This window comes from Saimiri boliviensis, chromosome 2, assembly GCF_048565385.1.
Source record: "Saimiri boliviensis isolate mSaiBol1 chromosome 2, mSaiBol1.pri, whole genome shotgun sequence".
NCBI classification, from domain to species: domain Eukaryota; kingdom Metazoa; phylum Chordata; class Mammalia; order Primates; family Cebidae; genus Saimiri; species Saimiri boliviensis.
The window spans coordinates 63,053,306-63,071,074 of record NC_133450.1 but is presented as its reverse complement, the minus strand read 5'-3'; the positions used below and the strand labels follow the sequence as shown (position 1 = coordinate 63,071,074).

The following is a 17,769-nucleotide window of genomic DNA, read 5'->3' as shown; positions in this document are numbered from 1 at the left end:
TTTCAGTGATTTGGACACATTTTTGGATCGGCATGTGCTTTACTCTTAGATTCTAAGCTGATTCTGAGTGATCCATTGTACAAACGAACAATGCATTAATACAGTTGTTAATGAGTTTGGCAGTATTAACCTTTTTGAGGAGATTAGCCTTTTGTCTGTAATATAAATTACAAATAATTTTTCCCAGTTTGTCATTTGTCTTTTAGTTTGAAGGGTTTTCATTTTATTTTATTGCTATGCAGAAGTTGATTTTATTTATTATTTTTTATTTTTTTGAGACAGAGTCTCGCTCTGTTGCCCAGACTGGAGTACAGTGGTGTAATCTTGGCTCACTTCAACCTCTACCTACTGAGTTCAAGCGATTCTCTTGCCTCAGCCTCCCAAGTAGCTGAGATTACAGATGTTCACCACTACGCCCAGCTAATTTTTGTATTTTTAGTAGAGGCCAGGTTTCACCATGTTGGCCAGGCTAGTCTTGAACTCCTGACCTCAGGTGATCTGCCCGTCTCGGCCTCCCAGAGTGCTGTGATTACATGCGTGAGCTACCTCGCCTGGCCAGAAGTTGATTTTTATGTAGTCAACTTTATCATTCTTTTCCACTAAGGCTTCTGGATTTTCAATCATGGTGTTCCTCTTTCTGAAATTATAAAGAAATGTGCCCTTGTAGTTTTCTTCTAGTACTTTTTTGGATTCATTTTTGTGTATAAATCTTAACTTTATTAGGAATTTACTCTGATGTGTAAGGTAAGCTACAGATCCAATTTAATTTTCTTCCATATGGCTACTTAGTGTCCTAGTATCATTTTTAAAAAGTAGTTTATCTTTATTGATTTGACATGCCACTTTTGTCATGTCCTAAAATTTTCAAGGTATCTAAATCTGTTTCTGGACTTTTGTTCTCTCCCATTAGTCAGTTTGTCTGTTTATTCGTCAGTACTAAATTGCTTTTAATTTCTGAGATTTTATATGTTTCAATGTCTTTATAACCCATTCTCCTTTTCAGAGTTTCTGCATTTTCTTCCTTTTCCTTTTTTTTTTTTTTTTTTTTTGAGCCAGGGTCTCACTCTGTCATCCAGGCTGGAATGTAGTGGTGTAATTACAGCTCATTGCAGCTGCCTCGACCTCCTCAGGCTCAGGTAATCCTCTCACCTCAACCTCCTGAGTAGCCGGGATTACAGGCACACACCACCAAGCCTGGCTAATTATTTTATATTTTGTAGAGATGAGGTCTCACTATGTTGCTGAGGCTGGTTTTGAACTCCTGGGCTCAAGCAATTCACCCGCTTCAGCCTCCCCAAGTTCTAGAATTACAGATGTGAGCTACCGTGCCTAGCCTGGCTTTTCTTTCTTACAGTTTTCCATATGAATAGTAGAATAACCTTATGTAATTTAAAAAAAAACAGCTTTTGTTTTTATTGAGATCATGTCCAACTTATGAGTTAGAGGAGAATCGACATCTTTATGATGTAGTCCTGTCTAAGAATATGGTATGACATTTTATATGTTCCAGTATTTTTGTACCCTTTAGAAATGTTTTAAAGTATTCTTTATATTTGTTTTACACATCTGTTGTTAAATTTATTTGTTTTTGTTGCTATTATTTATTGGGGCCTTTTTCTCATATCTCTAACTGCTTTATATAAAACTATTGATTTTTGGCTGGGTGCGGTGCCCATGACTGTAATCCCAGCACTTTGGGAGGCTGAGGCGGGCGGATCACAAGGTCAGGAGATGGAGACCATCCTGGCCAACATGGTGAAACCCCGTCTCTACTAAAAATACAAAAAAAATTAGTTGGGTGTGGTGGTGTATGCCTGTAGTCTCAGCTACTCGGGAGGCTGAGGCAGGAGAATTGCTTAAACCCAGGAGGCAGACGTTGCAGTGAGCCGAGATCACGCCACTGCACTACTGCCTGGGTGACAGTGCAAAACTCCATTTCAAAAAATTATATATTTATAAAATAATATATTTATAAATTGAACAATATATTGATTTTTATATATTATTTTATATTCTGCCACCTTACTGAATTATTGTTTTTTTTTTTGTCTCATGTACTTTGCCTATTTTTAAAATGTTCCTGGTTTGTAGTTTTAGTCTATTTTATGAACATTATATTGTTATTAATCTTTATCACATATTTTATGTTTTTTCCAGTTTGTTGTCATTATTATTAATGTTATATACCAGAGATTCTTGAAGAGATGACCCATTCTTCCTCGTTACTATAAGATAAACTTTTTTTGTTTTCTGATTGTTTACACTGCTAATAATTACTTATTATGGGCCTTTGTTTACAATATATGCTGAAGTGCTAACTTTTCATCAGACTCATCCAAGTCTGTTCATCTGTTCACTCAGTTATATACTCATTATATAATACACTCAGTTAAACACTCAGTTATAGACTCAGCACATACTGATTGTCTGCTATGTGCCCGGCACGGTTTTTGTTGCTGAGGATGGATAGGGGACACTTACTTAGCTTTTGTTTTATTTGTGCCTAACTTTGTAGGAGTTCCACTATATAGAAGAAGATCTTTATCGAACAAAGAATACATTGCAAAGCAGAATTAAAGATCGGGAAGAAGAAATTCAAAAACTCAGGAATCAGGTATGAATAACTATTCACAACTTGTGAGAAGATGCCACTGAAAAGCTACATTTTTTTTAAAAAAAAGGATGAAATAAGACCTTTCCCATGTTTTCGCCTGAGTTCTGTTGTAACAGTGGTGGTGACATAAGTTACTTTCAACCTGGTGTAGAAATTTCATCTAATGCCATTTGAGTCTACATTTCCTCTGTTCCATAATTTGCTTCTTATAGAAGTATCTTGTAGCCAAAGTCACCAAGTAGATGAGAATTACCCTGAAATTTCAGACCTTTTGACATCAGTGTGGTTACACTGATTGCCACTTTTATAATTGTGGTTTCATTTTCCTAAGAAAAATCTAATGACAAGTCATCCTATTAATGATTGATGAGTCTTTCATAAAGTCACCCAGATCTTTTTTTAACCTTGAAAATGTAAAACATACAGAAAATAATGACACTCATGTGCCTACCACCCAGATTTACCAAAGCCTTTATCATTAACTGATAAGACTCATTATCCCTGTAATTGTAGTTGTCCTTTCCTTCCTTATATTTAGATGATTGACTTAATAGACTACTAATCATTTAAATAATTTACATAAAGATTTATTCTTTATTTTTTAGTTAATGACTTAGTTTGAACTATGAAAAGTCAAATAATTTTGGTTTTTTAAGTTTCCAGACTTGGAAACCAGTAGTCCATAATTTTACATGTTTTGAAATATTGTCTTAATTTTTGTAAGAATTGAGAACAGCTCACTGATTTGAGCATTCCCTTCTCCTTCCCTTGCCTATTTGTAAAATACTTTTTTTTTTTTTGAGACGGAGTTTCGCTTTTGTTACCCAGGCTGGAGTGCAATGGCGCGATCTCGGCTCACCGCAACCTCCGCCTCCTGGGTTCAGGCAATTCTCCTGCCTCAGCCTCCTGAGTAGCTGGGATTACAGGCCCACACCACCATGCCCAGCTAATTTTTTGTATTTTTAGTAGAGACGGGGTTTTCACCACGTTGACCAGGATGGTCTCGATCTCTTGACCTCGTGATCCACCCGCCTCGGCCTCCCAAAGTGCTGGGATTACAGGCTTGAGCCACCGCACCTGGCCTGTGAAATACTTATAAATGGTAACATGATGTGCTAGCAGAAAGTCAAAGAAAAGAAGGAGCAAAAACCACTAATTGGTTTAATCCTTAAACATTTCTATACTTACTGATTATTTATTGAGTACCTACTGTGTCTGAAGTATTGCACTATTTTTGTTAATCAAAACTTAGGCCAGGTGAGGTAGTTCACGCTTGAAATCCCAGCACTTTGGGAGATTGAGGCAGGAAGACCTCTTTTTTTTTTTTTTTTTTTTTGAGACGGAGTTTTGCTCTCGTTACCCAGGCTGGAGTGCAATGGCGCAATCTCGGCTCACCGCAACCTCTGCCTCCTGGGCTCAGGCAATTCTCCTGCCTCAGCCTCCTAAGTAGCTGGGATTACAGGCACGCACCACCACGCCCAGCTAGTTTTTTGTATTTTTAGTAGAGACGGGGTTTCACCATGTTGACCAGGATGGTCTCGATCTCTTGACCTCGTGATCCACCCGCCTCGGCCTCCCAAAGTGCTGGGATTACAGGCTGAGCCACCGCGCCCGGCCAGGAAGACCTCTTGAACTCAGAAGTTTGAGACCAGCCTGGGCAATATAGTGAGACCTTACAAAAAATTAGTCAGGCATGGTGGCACACACCTGCAGTCCCAGCTACTCAGAGGCTGATGTGGGAAGGATCACTTGAGCCTGGGAGGTTAAGGCTGCAGTGAGCCATGAGTGCACCACTATACTCCAGCTTGAGCGACAGAGTAAGACCCTGTCTTAAAAAAACAAACAAACAAACAAACAAAAACCATAGGGTGGCTCTTGACTGTAGTCCTAACTACTTGGAAGGCTGAGGCAGGGAGGAAAATCATTTGTGATCAGGAGTTCAAGACCAGCCTGGGCAACATAGCGAGACCCTCATCTCTAAAAAATTTTGTTTAATTAGCTGGGCATGGTGGCACGTACCTGTAAGTCCCAGCCACTTCAGAGGCTAAGACATGAGGATCACTTGAGCCCAGGAGTTAAGGCTGCAGTGAGCTATGATCACCCCATTGTACTGTAGCCTGGGCAACAGAGAGAGACATTGTTTCTTAAAAAGAAAGAATTAACCATAGGAGGAATTCTCTTCAAGGTTTTTCATCAAATTAGAAGAAAGCAAAACCTTTGTCCCGTAGAATTAAGTTGACTTGTACAATTTGAAAAGAGATCAGCATCTTAGTAAATTGTCAAAAAAAAATCACACAGTTAGAATTAAGATTTATTCTGAATGGACAATAAATAATTATGTTTTTCTTATTACTTTTGGATTTTCTGCATGTAGGTTAAAAAAAAAATAGGTTGCCAGTTTGAATATTTTTTTATTTTTCACACCTGTAATCCCAGCACTTGGGAAGGCCAAGGTGGGCAGATCACTTGAGGCCAGGAATTCAAGACCAGCCAGGCCAACGAAGCAAAACCCTGTTTCTATTGAAAATACAAAAAAAATGAGCTGGGCATGGTGGTGCGCACCTGTAATCCCAGCTACTTGTGAAGCTGAGGCGGGAGAATCACTTAAACCCAGAAGGCAGAGGTTGCAGTGAGCCAAGATTATGCCACTGCACTCCAGCCTGGGTCACAGAGCCAAACTCTGTCTCAAAAAAAAGAAAGAAAAAATTGTTGCATGGAAGTAGATGAAAACATACAGAGAAAAAAAATGAACCTTTATTCTTATCCCCTAATTAGACTTGTAAAGTTAGCAAAAATTAATTTGGGATGAAGCTAAGCCTAAGCTATAAAACTTCTATGAGAAAGTATTGGAGCATCTTTTTGCAATTTTGAGGACAACAGATTTCTTAGAAAAGACACAAAAAGCACTAACTGTAGAAGAAAATGATAAATTGCTATTCATCGAAATTAAAATTTTCTTCTCATCAAAAGATATTACAAAAATGAAAACAAGTAAGCCACAGACTGGGAGATAATATTTACTTGTCTCTCTCTATATATATCTGATAAAGGATTTATAACCAGGATAAGAACTCTTAATAATAAGGTGCATAGCCGTATCTTTTAAATAGGTAAAGACTTGAATAGACCCTTCCAAAAAAAGATAAAAGCACACCTTATTTTATTGCACTTCTCCTTATTGCAGTTTGCAGATACTGCATTTTTAACAAATTGAAAGTGTGTGGCAACCCTGCATCAATCAAGTCTATCCACACCATTTTTCCAACAGCATGTGCTCACTTCGTGTCTGTGTCACATTTTTGTAATTCTCACAATATTTCAGATTTTTTATTATATCTGTTGGGTGATCTGTGATCAGTGACTTTTTATATAACTATTGTAATTGTTTTTGGGGCACCACGAACTGCACCCATGTAAGATAGTGAACTTAATCCATAAATGTGTGTGTTTTGACAGCTCCATCAACTGGCCATTCCCACATCTCTCTCCCTCTCCTCAGGCCTTGCTATTCTTTGAGACACAGCAATGTTGAATTAGGCAACTAATAAACCTACAGTGACCTCTAAGTGTTCAAGAAAAAGGAAGAGTCATATGCCTCTCACATTAAGTCAAAAGCTAGAAATGATTCAGCTTTGTGAGGAAGGCATGTCAAAAGGCAAGATAGGCTGAAAACTAGGCCTGTTACATCAGTCAGCCAAGTTTTAAATGCAAAGGAAAAGTTCTTGAAGGAAATTAAAAGTGCTGCTCTAGTGAACACACGAATGATAAGAAAGCCAAACAGCCTTATTGCTGACAAGTAGAAACTTTGTGGTATGGAAAGATCAAACCAGCTACAACATCCCTTTAAGCCAAAGCCTAATCTGGATCAAGGCCCTAACTCTCTTCAATTCTGTGAAGTCTGAGAGAGTTGAGGAAGCTGCAGAAGAGAAGTTTGAAGCTAGTAGAGGTTGGGTTTATGAGGTATAAGGAAAGAAGCCATCTCCCAAATGTAAAAATGCAAAGTGAAGCAGCAATGAAGAAACTGCTGCAAGTTATCTGGAAGATCTAGCTAAGATCATTAATGAAAATGGCTCCACCAGCCAGGCATGGTGGCTCATGCCTGTAATCCCAGCACTTTGGGAGGACAAGGCAGACAGATCACGAGGTCCAGAGATTGAGACCATCCTAGCCAACGTGGTGAAACTCTGTCTCTACTAAAAATACAAAAATTAGCTGGGTGTGGTGATGTGCACCTGTAATCCTAGCTACCCGGGAGGCTGAGGCAGGAGAATTGCTTGAACCAGGGAAGCGGAGGTTGCAGTGAGCCAAGATCATGCCACTGCATTCCAGCCTGGCAACAGAGTGAGACTCGGTATCAAAAAAAAAAAAAAAAATGCACTAAGCAACAGGTTTTTAATGTAGATGAAACAGCCTTCTATTAGAAGAAAATGTTATATAGGACTTTAATACCTGGTGAGGACAAGTCAGTGCCTGAATTCAAGCTTCAAAGGACAGACTGACTCTATTGTTAGGGGCTAATGCTGCTGGTGACTTTAAGTTAAAGCCAGTGCTCATTTACAATTCTGAAAATCCTAAGACCCTTAAGAATGATGCTAAATCTGTGCTGCCTGTGCTCTGTAAAGGGAATAGCAAAGCCTGGATGACAGCACATCTGTTCATAGCATGGTTTACTGAGTATTTTAAGCTCACTGTTGAGACCTGCTGCTCAGAATAAAAGATTCCTTTTAAAATGTTACTACTTATTGACAATACTCCTGGTCACCCAAGAGCTCTAATAAAGCTATACAAGGAGATTAATATTGTTTCCATACCTGCTAATACAATATCCATTTGACAGCCCAAGGTACAATTTTGACTTTCAAATCTCATCTCAATTAAATTAATTAAGTATTTTTATTTTTTGAGACAGAGTCTCATTCTGTTGCCCAGGCTGAAGTACAGTGGCCTGATCTCAGCTCACTACAACGTCTGCCTCCTGGGTTCAAGCAATTTAATATCACTAAATACCATGTACAACAGGTGCTGTTACCTTCACTTACAGATGAGGAAACAGATTCAGAGAAGTGCAGCAATTTATCCAAAGTCAAATAGCTTGAAAATTACAGAGCAGAGATGAAAACCTCAGGGTGTGATCTTTGCACTGCAGTGTAACTGTTGAATTATGGAGGCTTTTGAATCCCTGTTGAAAAGTGTGGACTCTGTCCTCTAAACGCATTCTTTGAAATATTTTCACCATGATGCCTCAGTGAGAAATACAGTTTACATCATGTCTCAATACTCACATGCACTTACATGTACAAAACCAAAACAGGAGTTTCACAAAATTGTACCCTCACATACTATGTGTTATATAAATATCAGAATATGTCCCATTCTATTCTATCTTTTTCAGTACTGATTTTGACCTACCAAATTGATTTCGTGACCCCACTGTTTTTAAAAATCACTTCTGTAGACGTTGAGTCAGTATATTTTGAGAAATCAATTAATGCCACAATTTACCTATGAAAATATAGTAGTATGATTTCTGTATTACATGACTTTCATTTTATGTAATAATTTTGTGAACACTTTCTCTTTCAGCTTACCAATAAAACTTTAAGCAATAGCAGTCAGTCTGAGTTAGAAAATCGACTTCATCAGCTAACAGAGACTCTCATCCAGAAGCAGACCATGCTGGAGAGCCTCAGCACAGAAAAGAACTCGCTAGTCTTTCAGCTGGAGCGCCTTGAGCAGCAGATGAACTCTGCCTCTGGAAGCAGTAGTAATGGGTCTTCGATTAATATGTCTGGAATTGACAATGGTGAAGGTAACTAACCAAAAAAAGGAATCTCAGAAGAACATTTCATTCAAACATAGTTTTGAAAAATTACAGAAAGATCATTTTTATTTGAAAGAAACCTCATCCAATGAAGGACTCAATTTTTTGATATAGACCTGGGCCATGTACTGTTTAGTATTGTCATTAGTGAACCGGATAATGGCATGTCTCACTGGTATTAAACTTGGGGAAAATAGTCTGAGGACTGATAATCATATTGAAATGTGTAAGATACTTAACAAGATAATGCTGGCAAGGTGAGAAGTTCAGTACAGAGGAGCTTTCAGGACACTTGAAGCAATATTTGCTTTAATAATCTTCCAGCAAATAGGAGTATTAGAGCTAATACATAGTTCACATAACTGTATCTATGTGCTATAATTTTAATAAAGAAATCTATAGATTCCCAACATACATAATAAAAAATGATTGTAAGATAGTATAAACATCAACAGGTCAGATTTTTAATCTTAGAACTTCATAAAGTCTATAAATTGTCACTCAGCAAATTTCTCAGTTCTTTGGCTTTAAATTATTTCTTTTAATAAAAAAAAGTTTAAGACATACTGGGTGCCAGGTATGGGGATGGCATTGTAACTTAAATAGGGTGGTAAAGGAAGACCTCATTGAAAAGTATAACCTATATTGAAAAGTCCCAGAGAAGGTTAGATAGTGAACAATGAGGAGGCATAGAAGAAAAGTGTTCCAGGCAGAAAGACGAGCAGGCACAAAGGCCCTGAGGCAGGCTTGTTCCTGGCATGTTTCAGGAACAGCAAGAAGGCCAGGGCCTGTGGAGTAGACTGAGTGAAGAAGACACTTGTGTAAGATGAATCCAGAGAGCTTGGAGTAGGCTGTTGAGGCCTGTATGGGGTTTTATTCTGAATGAGGTAGGAAGCTGTTGAAGGATCTTGAGACACGGAACTGATCTGACTTGCATTTTAATAGGCTGCCTGTAACTGCTGTATCAAGAATAGACTGCAAAGGGCTAAAAGTGGAAGCAGGGAGACAGGGTGAGAGGGGGCCGGAGGTGGGTGTGTAACCATTGCAGTAAATGTGAGAGATGGTGGTCTAGAACTGAGTGGGATTGTGAGGGTGGACTGATAATTTATTTTAAAGGTGAGCTGACAGAATATGCTGGCAGACTGAATATGGAGTTTGAGAGAAAGGAGTCAAGGGTTTTGGCCTGAACAGGTGGAAAGATTGGAATTGTGATGTCCTGGAGACAAGGAAATGGCAGCTGACACAGGTTGACAGTGAGGGCAAGAACTCAGACTCGTAGTGTTAGACAGGCTTTGGGGTGCCCGTTAGACATCCAGATGGAAGTGAATAGGCAGTTGGATGAGTCTGGCAGGGGATGAAGCCTCTGGGCTGGAATACAAATTTGGGAGTCCTCAGCTTCATAGAAAGGCCACCTGCCTCACTCCTCCTCACACAGGAACAGAGGGCCCATTAATATCGACTCTTGTCAATGCTCAGTATTTGTAAACTTCTTAATTGTTGCTAAAATCGTTTTCTTAGTTTAAAATTTTTTCTTGTGGATATGGATGTTTGAACATTTATGTAATCAAATTTACCTGTCCTTTTTAAAATGGTTTTATCTACTTTGGGGTGATGCTGAGAAAGTTGGCCTTGAAAATTTCTTCCACATGTAATACAATGTATTTCCAATTATAATTGTCTTAGAAAGTTAATTTTTGTGTCACGACATTCATTTATTTTCTTATTTAAACAGGCACTCGTCTGCGAAATGTTCCTGTTCTTTTTAATGACACAGAAACTAATCTGGCAGGAATGTACGGAAAAGTTCGCAAAGCTGCTAGTTCAATTGATCAGTTTAGGTAAGCAGCGCCAGTAGGGATGGGTGATGGGCCGTCAGCTGTTTTCACGTTTGCCAGGGTTTCAATCATAGTGAGTCCCATCAGACAGAGTCTCTATTGAAAGTGACTTACTTCTTCCATGATGCTTCGCACGTATATACACTTTTGTTTATTTTACAGTTATCTTACACTTTCATAAAGTGACTTACTCTTTTCATGGTATTTCAGTGTCACGAAATTACTTCAAGAGATCTACCATTGCCTACATTTTATTGAAGATGATTAACCCTGACTGTATCTCTTCTTTCTGTAATACATTCTGTTTTTAGAAACTTCATTAAATTTTGTTAACAAAGCTTCTACTTCAGATAAAAGTATCCATTTGAATGTTTATCCCAGAACTTTATCATGTGATTAGAATAAAAGATGCTACTATATGTAACTGAACAGTACTCAATTTATTGTATATTTTATATGCATATTACATAAATAACAAAATTTGTTATTGTTTATATGTACATTTTTTATATTAGCAGACATCTGCCTTATCAAGAAAATATTTTAATAGTTATGTGTAGCCTTGGTAAGGTTCTTGTCTAGATAACCTATACCCTTTCTCTTTGTAGTGTTTATAATGAAAAGTTTTAATGAACTGTGACACAGTAATCTTTGTACCTTTTGTGTCAGAATTGAGCCATTGTGTTAAAAGTAAGAAGAATGATATACCAAGGTTACTGAAGCCTCAGAACTAGGATGCCATAGGCATTATCTCCAAATTAAGCACATCTAGTTCAACTATTCATTTATTCAACATACATAGTTGTTAGAGAACCTATGTGTAAGACATTGTGCTAGTAGCAATGAAAGAAGCAGAAAGGCATATTTGCTTCTACAAGTATCTGTCTTGATAGGGAAAAAATGTTGCAGAGGCATAGTAGGTCTAGACATCATATTGCTTCCACATTATTTATTCAAATGCATGAGTTTTTACAGTTTTGTACCTTTTAGAAGCACGTATCTATACAAAAGCTTCCAGATTTGCTATTTGCAGGTTAATACCAACCAGAATCTTTTTTCCCCCATTCACGTAGTTGACAACCACCTTATCTTTTGTAACTTCTTTAATTTCGTTAAAAAAAATATTTAGGCCACTGGCTCATGCCTATAATCCCAGCACTTTGGGAGGCTGAGGTGAGCAGACTGCCTGAGGTCAGGAGTTTGAGAGCAGCCTGGCTAACATGGGTGAAATCCCATCTCTACTAAAAATACAAAACAATTAGCCGGGTGTGGTGGTGGCATGCCTGTAATCCCAGCTACTTGGGAGGCTGAGGCTGGAGACTCTCTTGATTCTCCAGGAGGCAGAGGTTGCAGTCAGCGGAGATTGCGCCATTGCACTCTAGCCTGGGCAACAAGAACAAAACTTCCATCTCAAATAAAAAATAAAAATTAAAAAAATAAAAAAGATTTACAGAGGGATCAAGTTTGCCTCCTACATTGTGGTGATAGAATGAAGAGAAATACCTCTGCTGAAGCTTAATAGCCAAGCCCCAAATAATGATAAAAGCATTCGTTTACCTCTGTGACATTTCTATATTATTATTTCAAGTAATCGTTTAGCAGTCTACTATAAAAATTGTTCTTCTGTGGTAACCACATAAATAGTTTGAGTGAAATTTATCAGCATCATTAGATATTGCCACAGGAAGATTTGTTTTGAATGTGACTCTCTTTTCCTCTCTTTCCTACACCTATGTTTGCACAGTATTCGTCTGGGGATTTTCCTCCGAAGATACCCCATAGCACGAGTTTTTGTAATTATATATATGGTAAGTAAACTTGTTTGAAAAAACAGTGCTGCACTTGATTTTTAACTAGGTTTTTTTTTGTTTTGTTTTGTTTTCTGCTGATCTTATTGACGTTTTAGCAATAAATTTTTTTTTTTTTTTTTGAAACAGGGTCTGGCTCTTTTGCCCAGGCTGGAGTGCTGTGGTGTGATCTTGGCTCACTGCAACCTCTACCTTCTGGGCTCAAGCCATCCTTCCACCTTTGCCTCCCTAGGAGCTGGGACTACAGGCACATGGCACCCTGCCCAGCTATTTGTATTTTTTGTAGACATGGGCTTTCACCATGTTGCCCAGGCTGGTCTCAAACTCCTGGGCTCAAGTGATCCTCCTACCTCGCCCTCCCAAGATACTGGGATTACAGGCATGCACCACTGCACCCAGCCAGCAGTCAATTTTGAAAGAGAGAACTCTTTTAGTAATTAAGTTGGTAGATTATAAATTGATAATTCATTATGTCTAGAATATAAATTCCTCAAACGCTTTTCCTGCAAATAAAATTAACTTAAATGCAGTCTAATAATTACCTCCATTTTAAAGCCCTTCTAATGATAAAAACAATTTCAATACAAAACAATTTTTTATCTTGATGTTGTAAAGTTGCTTTAATTATTTTTATGTGTTTTGCTTTATTTTCTTTTTTTTTTCTTTTTTTTTTTTTTTTTAGACGGAGTTTCGCTCTTGTTACCTAGGCTGGAGTGCAATGGCGCGATCTCAGCTCACCGCAACCTCCGCCTCCTGGGTTCAGGCAATTCTCCTGCCTCAGCCTCCTGAGTAGCTGGGATTACAGGCACACGCCACCATGCCCAGCTAATTTTTTGTATTTTTAGCAGAGACGGGGTTTCACCATGTTGACCAGGATGGTCTCGATCTCTTGACCTCGTGATCCACCCGCCTCGGCCTCCCAAAGTGCTGGGATTACAGGCTTGAGCCACCGAGCCCGGCTGTTTTGCTTTATTTTCTAAAAGAGTCTCAAGGTCGATTTACTTTCTCCCGGATTTCTTAGCTCTAGTAAAATGGTTACAATAGTTTGGGATGCCATTTCATGTGTACTGTGTGCCTAAGAAGGCTACTAACTATTTGGAGTAGGTATGTCTAAAAGTATTTGGGTTGAATTAAGACGGGCTGTTTTCTTTAAAAAGAAATTTCTCTATGATCCACTAGAGGGAAGAGTTATTACTTCAAATAACAAGGTTTTGTGCTTTTTTTTTTTTCCCTGAGACTCAGTCTCACTCTGTCACCCAGGCTGGAGTGCAGTGGCACAATCTTGGCTCACTATAATCTCCGTCTCCCGGGTTCAAGCAATTCTCCCACCTCAGCCTCCCAAGTAGCTGGGCTACAGGCATGCACCACTGCGCCCAACGAATTTTTGTATTTTCAGTAGAGATTTGTATTTTTAGTAGGGTTTTCACTATGTTGGCCAAGCTGGTCTCGAACTCCTGACCTCAAGTGATCTACCCACCTCAGCCTCCCAAAATGCTGGTATTACAGGCCTGAGCCACTGTGCCTGGCTTAATAACAAGTTTTTAAGAAGGAAAGAGTAGGGAGAACAACAACAAAAAAAACTGAATGGCATCAGAAAGCATTCAGAATATGCCTTAGAGGGGTTGATTTCCCAGGTGTTAGTGATTACGAGTAACATGGGCACTATCTGTCATGAGATAGTGCCCATGAGATGTGATTTCTGGCACACTACAAAGTGGTAAGGCACTTAGTGATGGAATCTCATATCACTTCAGTACTACCATGAGGGAATTAAATTTGTCACTGGGGATTGTGTTCTGGGTCCTGCGTCAGCCTCTGAAACCTGACGCATTATTCATGTCTAGAATATTTTCCCATCTCTTCTTCACCAAACGTTGGTTAAACTCCCTTTCAAAATACTAACCACAACTCTGTTCTAAAACTGTTTTCTAACCAATTTCATGTATCTCTAACAGTTTTAATCACTTTGCATTGTAATTACCTGATTGGTCATTTTGCTTACATGTGCATATTAAGAATCTGTTGCAGTTGAGGGCTTACTCCTCTCTACTGAATTCTGTAGGAGTAGCGACTCTGTATTACCCTCCATTGCACTAAGCTCATCTAGTTGTTTCTTTCATTCCTTCCTTCACGTGCCCCACAAGGGATATAGAGGCAGATAAGACACAGTGCCTGCCCTTAGTGTACAGTGGGCCTTTGGTAAAGATTGATTTATTGGCTAATCCACAAATTACTTTTTCTTTGTCTAGGCTTTGCTTCACCTCTGGGTCATGATTGTTCTATTGACTTATACACCAGAAATGCACCACGACCAACCGTACGGCAAATGAACCAAGCCCCATTGTTGCAGTGATTGGTTATCTTTTTCTAGACTTGGGATCTGCAAGAAGGCCAATTGCCTAACACTTCTGAGAACAGTGCACAGGATTACTTTATCACTACAGCTTTTAACTTTTTAAGTTATTATACAACTGTTCTGCTACCTAAATCTACCTATTTCCTTTAAATGGTAAGAGTTTCTAAAACAGTAATTTAACAAGCTCAGCTATGCTTTTTCTGAGTTCAGTGGTCCTAATATATATGTAGAGAAAGATGCTGGGTTGTTCACCTCTGTACAGACCATCTGTATATTAGGTGACATTGATTATGGGTTATAATCAGGGAAATTAATTGTATTTAGTGACAAAAATAAAACATTTTCTTTTTTGATAATTCAGTCTGCTTTTGGATTTTCATATATTTAACTTTGCAAAGAAGATTCACTTTTTACATGTTATAGGCCTGATTGGTGTAAATCTTTTTATAAGAACATAAATAAAAGAAAAATGTGCATTTTTCTTTTCTAAGATAATGGTTTTTCATCTCCATTAAACAAGACTTTTCCAGATGGACTTTAGTGAGTAGAGCCAGACAGAAAACAGCTGAAGTCACTTGTGAGTAATTCTTAGTGTTTGCCACTTCTTCCCAATGGATGCTCCAGTCTTCCCCTGTCCATCCCCCTGTGCTGTCGTCCTTGGATTCTTATTCACTCACTCATTGCCTTCCTCCTCCCGTTTTCCTTTTCTCCAGCTTATACGTTGGATTAGCTCATGATACCCATAACTCCTGCTTGTAGCATTTAGGAATCAAATCTGCCTTAGCAACCTATGCTTTTATGAGGTACTCTTGTGCAGAGATACTCTTCAAAATGAGACATTTTCTTTGAAAATGTATTGTCTGTTTTACATTTGGTCCAGTGTATTGTCTGGTTTGACTTTCATTTCATGTATATCTCTGAATCCCTTTTTTTCTTTTTTAAAGAGACAGAGTCTTACTCTGTCACCCAGGCTGGAGGTCAGTGGCACAATCATAGCTGGCTGCAGCCTTGAACTCTTGGACTCAAGTGCTTTAGCCTTCCAAGTAGCTGGAATTACAGGCATGAGCTACCACACCCAGCAAAGAGCAGTTTTAAATTTTGAGGTGTCCAGTTTGTCAGTTTTTAAATTATCTTGTTGATACTTTGTGTTTCTATCAAAGAAACCTTTCCCTAACCTAAGGTTACAAAGATTTTCTCCTATCATTTCATCTAGAAATTTTATACTTTTAGGTTTTCCATTTAAGTCAACAATCCATTTGAGTTAAATTTTATATCTATACATCCAATTTGATGTAAACTTTCTCTTTTTTTTAATTTTTAGAGATGGGGTCTTACTTTGGCGCCCAGGCCAGAGTGCAGGGGCACCATCATAGCTCACTGCAGCCACAAACTCCTGGGCTTGGGCAGCCCTTCCTCACAAGGAGCTGTGACTACAGGCATGTACCACCATGCCTGGCTAATCTATCTTTCTCTCTCTCTTTCTTTCTTTCTTTCTTCTTTCTCTCTTTCTTCTTTTTTATTCTTTCCTGCTCTCTTTCTCTCTCTCTCTCTCTCTCTCTCTCTCTCTCTCTCTCTCTTTTTTTGAGATAGAGTCTCAGTATGTTGCCCAGATTGGTCTCAAACTCCTGACCTCAAGAAGTCCTCCCATCTCGGCCTCCTAAAGTTTGGTGATTACAAGCATAAGCCACTGCGCCTGGCCCTACGTGTCTGAATTCTTAGGTTGTTCTGTTACCCAGCTACTCTCTTCAAATATAATTTATATATGGGAAGTTTGGGCTGTGCAAGGGTGTAGTCCTTCCTTTCAAGGGGAGCATCTTGGAAGCAGTCTGCCTGGTGCCTCACTGAAAGCCTGACTGAAGTTTCTGTGTCTGAAGTAAATGTGTCTCCATCATGACTTTAATTCTCACAGAAGCCCTATAAATCCTTCAGAAGTTCTGGTACATTATTAGATGTGTAGGTTTCTTATTTTTCATTAGAAAATGAAGTTGTTTGTTTTTTTTTTTTTTTTTTTTTTTTTTTTTTTTTTTTTTTGAGACGGAGTGTCGCTCTTGTTACCCAGGCTGGAGTGCAATGGCACGATCTCGGCTCACCGCAACCTCCGCCTCCTGGGTTCAGGCAATTCTCCTGCCTCAGCCTCCTGAATAGCTGGGATTACAGGCATGCGCCACCATGCCCAGCTAATTTTTTGTATTTTTAGTAGAGACGGGGTTTCACCATGTTGACCAGGATGGTCTCGATCTCTTGACCTCGTGATCCACCCGCCTCGGCCTCCCAAAGTGCTGGGATTACAGGCTTGAGCCACCGCGCCCGGCAGAAAATGAAGTTTTAAAGGTCATCTTAGGTGTGTGTGGCCTTTTTTTTCAACTTGGCATGGGTGAAAACGGCAGAAAGCTCCCCATCATATGAAAACAGATGCTGGAGTTGGAGGTAGAGGCATGGGACTAAGTCTGTCTAGGACTTACGGCACAGTCTTACTCAGCTGTGGTAGCCCATCACTATCTAAGCTATTAAGTCGTGGCTGCTCTCAAGCAGAATAAAGTAATAGTCTTGCGAATACATCTTATTTTAGTTTTGAGACAAGAGTCTCACACTGTCATCCAGGCTGGAGTGCAGTGGCGCCATCTCAGCTCACTTCACCTTCCGCCTCCTGGGTTCAAGCGATTCTCATGCCTCAGCTTCCCAAGTAGATGGGATTACAGGCATGTGCCACCACACCCAGCTAATTTTTGTATTTCTAGGAGAGCAGGGGTTTCACCGTGTTGGCCAGGCTGATCTCGAACTCCTGGCCTCAGGTGATCCACCCACCTCGGCCTCCAAAAGTGTTAGGATTACAGAAGAGAGTCACCACGCCTGGCCTTGTTAATATATCTTAAAGTTGTTCCCCCCGCCTTCTAATTTGGAAATACTTCCAGAAAATGATTAAAACCAGGTTACAAACTTAAAACAGAAACCAGCACATGCTCCATCCTGATGTATTGCCAGACTTCCCGTCTCTGTGGATGTCTTCCTGGCTTTTGTTGAGATGTCTCTAGGTCCTTTGTTCAGTCTTTACACATTCTTGGCTTTGAAAATAGTTTGACAACGGGCTTCCGGGATTGTTTTTCTGCAGTTACTTAAATATTTAATTGGGTTTCAGTTTCAGGAAATCTTGACTGCTAACAAACTAGGCTGTTTTTTAAACTGCTACCATTCACTTATCCTCAGATGACACAAAACTTTCTTGACCTAATTAAAGGGGTTGCATGAGAGCAGAGTTTTTTCCTTCTCAAATTATGTATTTATTTAAAGACATTGTAAATATGCATGCATATATTTACACATATATTATCAGAGCT

General features: G+C 39.1%; 1 protein-coding gene across 3 annotated transcripts in view; it reads left to right on the top strand.

Annotated features, from left to right (window-relative positions):
• Positions 1 to 14,790, top strand: part of GOLGA5 (golgin A5) — a 39,495-nt gene extending 24,705 nt beyond the window's left edge. For 2 of the 3 annotated variants that reach the window (XM_010350553.2, XM_003939843.3), the window contains exons 9-13: positions 2,516 to 2,614; positions 8,198 to 8,423; positions 10,168 to 10,273; positions 12,015 to 12,078; positions 14,328 to 14,790. In XM_010350553.2, coding sequence (XP_010348855.1) covers positions 2,516 to 2,614; positions 8,198 to 8,423; positions 10,168 to 10,273; positions 12,015 to 12,078; positions 14,328 to 14,408 — 576 coding nt within the window. In that variant the 3' untranslated portion in view covers positions 14,409 to 14,790. The remainder of the gene's footprint in view (positions 1 to 2,515; positions 2,615 to 8,197; positions 8,424 to 10,167; positions 10,274 to 12,014; positions 12,079 to 14,327) is intronic. The other variant, XM_074393453.1, reaches the window with a different exon arrangement.
• Positions 14,791 to 17,769: the final 2,979 nt, after the last annotated feature.